At 38.2% G+C, this 6,498-nt stretch overlaps 1 protein-coding gene, 1 non-coding gene and 1 pseudogene across 2 annotated transcripts; 1 reads left to right on the top strand and 2 right to left on the bottom strand.

The window, feature by feature from the left end:
* Window position 1: 1 nt before the first annotated feature.
* On the bottom strand, window positions 2-74 carry Trnak-cuu. Its single transcript has one exon. It is a non-coding gene; the product is annotated as a tRNA-Lys (tRNA).
* Window positions 75-2,199: 2,125 nt separating this feature from the next.
* On the top strand, window positions 2,200-4,053 carry LOC118756117 (serine--tRNA synthetase-like protein Slimp). The gene is made up of 2 exons (XM_036490908.1): window positions 2,200-2,688; window positions 2,746-4,053. Exons 1-2 carry the CDS (start codon window positions 2,368-2,370, stop codon window positions 3,829-3,831), a joined length of 1,407 nt encoding a protein of 468 aa, XP_036346801.1. The 5' UTR covers window positions 2,200-2,367; the 3' UTR covers window positions 3,832-4,053.
* A 35-nt stretch (window positions 4,054-4,088) lies between these two features.
* On the bottom strand, window positions 4,089-6,193 carry LOC118756118 (annotated as a pseudogene).
* Window positions 6,194-6,498: the final 305 nt, after the last annotated feature.

Below are 6,498 nucleotides of genomic sequence, written 5' to 3'. Positions count from 1 at the left end.
TCGCCCAACGTGGGGCTCGAACCCACGACCCTGAGATTAAGAGTCTCATGCTCTACCGACTGAGCTAGCCGGGCGGTCAGCCGAGTTTTGTCAAAGCGCGCATTTGAATGGCAGCAGAGCAAGAAATCTACTCTCCTTTTTGTTATGATCATTCTCCCTAGTTATATTTAGATCTCTTTCGTGCTGCCATACCGAAGAAAAGTTAGGCATTAAATTCAAAATTTCTTTCCAATAAATTGAAACCAAGTTGTCCTGAACGGCAACACAGTTATATGATATAGCATATAAGTTTAAAAGTTGTCAAAAATTATAACGTTAAGGGCCGATTACTCAATGTCTGGTTTAACACTAATCTGCGGTTAAACATAGTTATCAACGTTACAGACTCCCTGTTGTATGCATGGAGTCGAAGACGTCGATAACGCTGTTTAACCGCAGATTAGTGTTAAACCAGACATTGAGTAACCGGCCCTAAGGTGTTCACTTGTCCACAGACCTTGAAAAGTAGAGAAAATTGAGGGAGCTAAGTAACAGTTCGCTTTAAGGGGAAGATGCAAATTTGTATTGGAAAAATTTTAGCTTACAACAATTTGCAGTAGAAAAACGGTTGATGGCATGTTTCCTGATGCGATTCACGCTAATAAAGGAATTGTTTGTTGGGCTTTTATAGGCATTACAATTTTTAATTAATTGTTAATTAACTTAAATTAATAAGATTTTTTAATAACATTTTTTATTAACTAAAGATAACATCAATTCCCTTCGTTCTAACTCGGTTGACAAATATCTTATATTATTGTTGTTTTTCCATTACATTTTCCATTTAAAATGGCCTCAAACTCAATAATAAATTACCAGTCTCAAACTAAATAAATTTGAAAATTACTTTCCAAATGACCTTTTATAAAACGGACGATATAAGTGCATTTGGCTTATTTTTTAGTACAAAAAATATAATTATAATAATAGGTTGGCGCTTACATATATTTTAGTGTTTGGCCGAGCTTCTGCTCTGATTTGTGGACCGTTTACGCCGACTCCGAATGACGATTGTATATTTATGAGAAGCTGTTTTTCATGGCAAAACCGCCATTATCAAAAATGCAACCGCCAAGCACCTAGGCCCGCTAAGGACCCCTTAGAAAAATGGGCAAAAATCACAATTTTCACTTGCGTTTTTGCCGATTTTAAACAAACGAAGGCACTGACTCGATCAAAACGCAGGAAACACTTGGAATTGTAATAAAATGTATAGTTTAATTGCTAAAGTTTATATTAGCCTTAATAAAAACAATATTACAACAATGTAACAAAATCAAAAACCGATATGAATTTTCAGCTAGTACTTACGTATTTACGTTGAACTGTCAAATTACCGAATGAAGAAGAGGTGGGTAGTTAACCCAACGAGCAATTGTCCACAATATTTTTGCGAAGAACTACTACGAGTTATGTGCAAAAATACTGTGGATTACGTAAAGGGTTTCGGCCCCCTCTCTTTCGCAACACAGAAAGGAGAATTCCACTTAGGAAGGTTTATAATTCCTAAGCGCGGCCGAAGCCCGCCTACGCAGAAAGTAGTTATGTGCAAAAATACCGTGGATAGCGGAGGGGGTTTCGCCCCCCTTTATTTCGTAACACAGAAAGGAAATTTTCACTTACGCAGAAAGATCTTCCCAAAAATGCTGTGGATAATTGCTCGTTGGGTTAACCACCCGCCACTTCTTCATTCGGTCATTTGACAGTTCAACGTAAATAACTATTATCTGCAAATACGTATCATATCAGTGCTTTCATTTGCTTAAAACCGGCGAAAATGCAAATTAAAGTTGTAGTTTTTGGCCATTTTTCTAATTGGTCCCTAGACCTACAAGAAGCTTAGGTGATCGGGGGTGGCTTTTTGTCAGTGGCGCTTCATGACCACTCCAGAAAGGGGGTCCGAGGTGACTCAGCCCTTCCCCTTCTGCCCACCGCCCTTATTGGAAAGTTTCCCTGGAGGGGGTTTGCCATTGCCCGCTGAGGGGCGACCGCTGTTAAGAAAAAACCTTTTTTCTACATTCTTTGCGATTCTGCTATGACCAGGCTGAAATAAGACAAATAAACGGCTTATGAATCCCCTAACTAATTCAATGACCATTTTTATTAGCTGATATGGCAGCACTGGAATGCCATATTGCATAAACAGAAATCAGCTGTTTACCAAGGGTTTACAACGCGCGAAGGAAGTGGAAAATGCACGTTTACAAAGCATACCGGTGCAAATTCGATTGGATTTTGTATTGAAATCAGATTAAGTACAACTATAAAGAGTGAGATCCTGGCGTCAAAGAAAAAAAAAAAGAAATTAGATTAGCTTAAAAAATAAAAATGGTGCATTTACCTACATTCATAGCAAGGCATTTATTAACAACTGCAAAATATTACACCTTTCGACGTAGCATTTCTGCGCTATACATAACCGGAGACAAGGCAAAAAAGAATTATGCTCCTCTTCAGCCATACATGGATTTCGAAGGAACGCTTAACAGTTTAGCTTCCCTGGAGGATAGTATAAAAGCTCGAGGATTGCAAATAAACCTCAATGAAATAAAGGCAAAATATGAAAAATTTAATAGCTTGCAGAGTCAAATAAAGCAAGCAGAGGCTGAGCGAGATTCAGTGTCCAATAAACTAAGAGAGATTACTAAAGTGAGTTCCGTTGTAGTTTTATTTTTACACCAAATATTTACCTTTCATTCCTTTCAGGCGGGTGCTGCAACAAAAGATGAAATCGAGAAGCTAAAACAGAGTGGCGTGGAACTCAGAAATCATTTAAAAACACTTAAAACACAAAGCTACCCCATTGAAGAAGACTTCGTACACTCATTCTTAAGTTTGCCGAATACTTTGCATCCGGAATGTCCCCAAAACAATTTTGAAAAATTGCTTTACCGCAGCCCTACAGCTCGTTGTGAGCAGCAACAGCCCACACATTTGGCTAAAAAAGACTTGATACGTTTTATAAAAAATGATCGCTATTACCTGCTAGGGACACCGGCGGAATTCGATGTATACAGCATGCAAGCTTTAACCAATTACTTTGTAGAGAAAGGTGGTTTCATGCAAATGTCAAATCCGGACTTTGTACGCCTGGTACTACTGGAAGCAAGTGCAACACCACTAGAGCACTACCACTTAGTACAAGAGGAGGATAAACCGAGCGAAATTAATCGCGCATATCTTACAGGTGGCGCAACATTTGAAGGATTCCTAGGAGCCTTTGCACGTTTAGTGGTTTATCCTACGTCTTTGCCATTACCGTGCGTAGCGGCTGGTAGAAGTTACGAAATTGTGCCCAATACCAGCGGATTACCGGATAGCCTTTTTACTGCCACACAATCAAATGCTGTACAAACGTTTGTAGCTACACGAACAGCTGAGGAAGCTTATGAGCAGATGGAGAAGATATTAAATTTAGCTGTAGATTTTTACAAAGAACTTCGTATCCATTTCCGCATAACTTATGCAGACGCCAGTACGTTGACGAACGCAGAATGTTTACGTGCTAATATTGAAATGTATTCGCCAGCAGAACAGCGTTACATTTGTGTTGGACGAGTTAGCAATTATAGTGACTATGTTTCCAAGCGGATAATGTTTTGCATTCGTGGAAAAAATAACTACGCTTTTCCACATTTGGTTGGTGGCCCGGTGCTGTATACCACCCGCTTAATAGCTCTGCTGATAGAAAATGGACTGAAATTGGAAGACTGTAAGCTACTCGGTGATCGAGAAGTTCGAGATGAAGAAGGTGCTGCCGGCTTAAATGAGTTTAAAGATTTATTCAAATAAAATAACTTTAAATTTAATATGAAGATAGTTTGAAATTTTTGCGCTGTCGTACTAATTTCTGCACAAATTTATCTAACAAATGAACTATTCACACAGTCTTCCTCGTAGCAGCAGCAGCAGGTTCTGGCTAAAAATGGCAAAACCAACAGTCTTTTAAAAAGTATACCAGAACTTCGAAAAAATTTAAACAATTTTCCATGCAATTCTATTTATTGAATTTTTTGTTCGAACAGATACTTTTAAAATACATGACCATTCTTTTAAATTAAATTATCTCGTAACTTTTTTTTTGTTATTAGGAAAAAAATAAATACCACTTATAAATATTAAAGACTTCCTTTTACAGATCCTAATCTTTCAGTAAGCTACATACATATGTTTGTGTATTAATAACTATTTTTTCTTGTGGACTTTATTCTAACAGGCGCACATCGCACATGAGAAGCCTGTGGCATGCACCTACACCCTCTCGCCTTTGATTATCTAACAATTCTGCAGGGCTAGCTGCTGTAATGATTTTATGTTGTATAAAAGTATATTTATAAGCTAAAGAAAATGCAGAACAAATGCAATTGAAAAACACCTACCGCTGAATATTTATCGGAGAACCTCAATTTTACTATATTTGTTTATAAGTTTAAAGATAATTTGAGATCTCTTAATCCTTACATTGTCCATTCCTTATTTATCGAATTACTTTTGTAAGCTGCGTATAGTAGTAAATTGGAGCTTTCAAAATTTTTTATTGTTCGGCCGAGCTTCTCCTCCGATTTATGGCGTACACCTTGATGTCACACGGAGGAGAGGGAACTTAAGTTTTCGCCGACTCCGAACGGCGACTTTATTTCTATGAAAATCCCTTTTTCATGGCAGAACTAACTCCATTCTGTAGGTTTGGCATTACCTATCGAGGGTTGACCGCTATTAGAAAACTTTCTTTTCATTTGCTGCGTGTGGTCAGAGTATTTTGTTACGCATTACTCATAAGTTAAGTTACACTTTCTAAAGAATAAATTACAATTTCCAGCATATTGTAATAAAATAAATCCTATATTTGTAGTTCCTAACCAATTTTCCAATAAGTTAATAGTTATCCTCATCGTAGCCATAGTAGTCGTCCTCTTCACCATCGTTTAGCATATCCTTTAGTGAGGAATATTCCCGCTCTGGTTCTGGTTCAGGTTCAGCCTCAACATCAGCGTCAGCATCAGGATCGTCAACAAATTCGTCCAAATCGTCTGCAGCAAGGAAAACACCGTAATTTAATATTCATAACATCAATTGTTTTTGATAATTTAAAATCGAAATAAAAATAAAAACCATTACCATTTTCCACCACAACCGGCTCCTGCTTCGTAGGCGTAGCAGCTTCCTCTGCCACTGGCAGGCCCATTTCCAGTTTAGGCACTTTAGGTGCTGGTCCACCGATTGTATAAGCTGGCTTGGCGCGACTGTAAGTAAATTATAAAATTACTTAAATATGCACCTTTACCACATATAAAAAAAAAATCCATTAGTCAGATGTGTATGTATGTACCCATTCTTCGGCTTTATCGGCCCTGTTTCCACAATAATTGGAACATTTTTTCATATCCATTGCCTCGGATGTGTCACCCTCTGCCGTTGTTGTACTGCTGCCAACACCTGCACCGCCCTCAGTCAGGGTACGTAAAATATCATAGTTAATTTTGCTTGAGATCTTTTTCTCTTGCAGCATCTTCTCAATCGCTTCGCCAGCGGTGTTCGAGGGACCGATAGCCTTTCGACGTGGGCGACGTTTCTTCTTTTCCGGTTTACCTTCTTCGCGTTCTTTGGCCAGACGCTCCTCTTTCTCACGCATTTCCTTCAGATATTCGGCATTCAATGCATTCCACATATTGTTTTTGTACTCGGCCTCTTCATGTGTTAGAATGTAATTGTTGATTTCTTCATCGTCCAAGCCTTCTAAATCTAGATCTTCAATGTCGTCGTTTTCTTTGACCTTTTCCGCTTCTTGCAATTCGCTCGCTGCTGGGCGGCACATAGATTCGATGTCTGGTTTTAGTCCGTGTATGACTATTTTTTCGCTTTTTTGTGGCACTATAACTTCAGGTGTGTCGGCTAGACATTCCTTGATCGCCTCAAGATTGGATTCTTCAATGAAATTTGCCGATTCAACATCTTCGTAATCGACATCCGGGGCCACATCTCCTACACCACCAGTGAGCCGCTTGATTGTATTCTTTTGCATGCGTTTTACATCTTTTTCGAGATGGGTGTCTATTTCCTTTTGCAAATTGGACAGCTCGTGTTCGCCGATCTGTGGGAAAATGGTAAAAAAAAAACTAGTATTAGTATTACTTAAATGCGGAGTTCTTAATGCCTAATACAAATGTACATAGATGGATAACTATGCATGAAGAGATTTCCATGCGATTGCAATTATTGAATTGTTTGTTATTTTCATTTACTAATTAAAAGTCACCACATACGTATGTACATATATCGGCTGCATTTTGATTAATGCAACAGCCTCTTTTATTTCTGAACCATAGGACATACAAATTTTTATTTTGCGGAACTTTATTAAATATTTGTGTGCATGTCTTTATGGTTTCGCATATGTACATAATTGAGACAAGACAGATAGCATTCATGTGTTTAAAAAGATGGCCATAAGTTGAGCGA

Source organism: Rhagoletis pomonella, unplaced genomic scaffold (assembly GCF_013731165.1).
Source record: "Rhagoletis pomonella isolate Grant_MI unplaced genomic scaffold, Rhpom_1.0 Rhpom_scaffold_08904, whole genome shotgun sequence".
Lineage (NCBI taxonomy): Eukaryota > Metazoa > Arthropoda > Insecta > Diptera > Tephritidae > Rhagoletis > Rhagoletis pomonella.
This window is presented reverse-complemented; position numbering and strand designations above follow the sequence as displayed.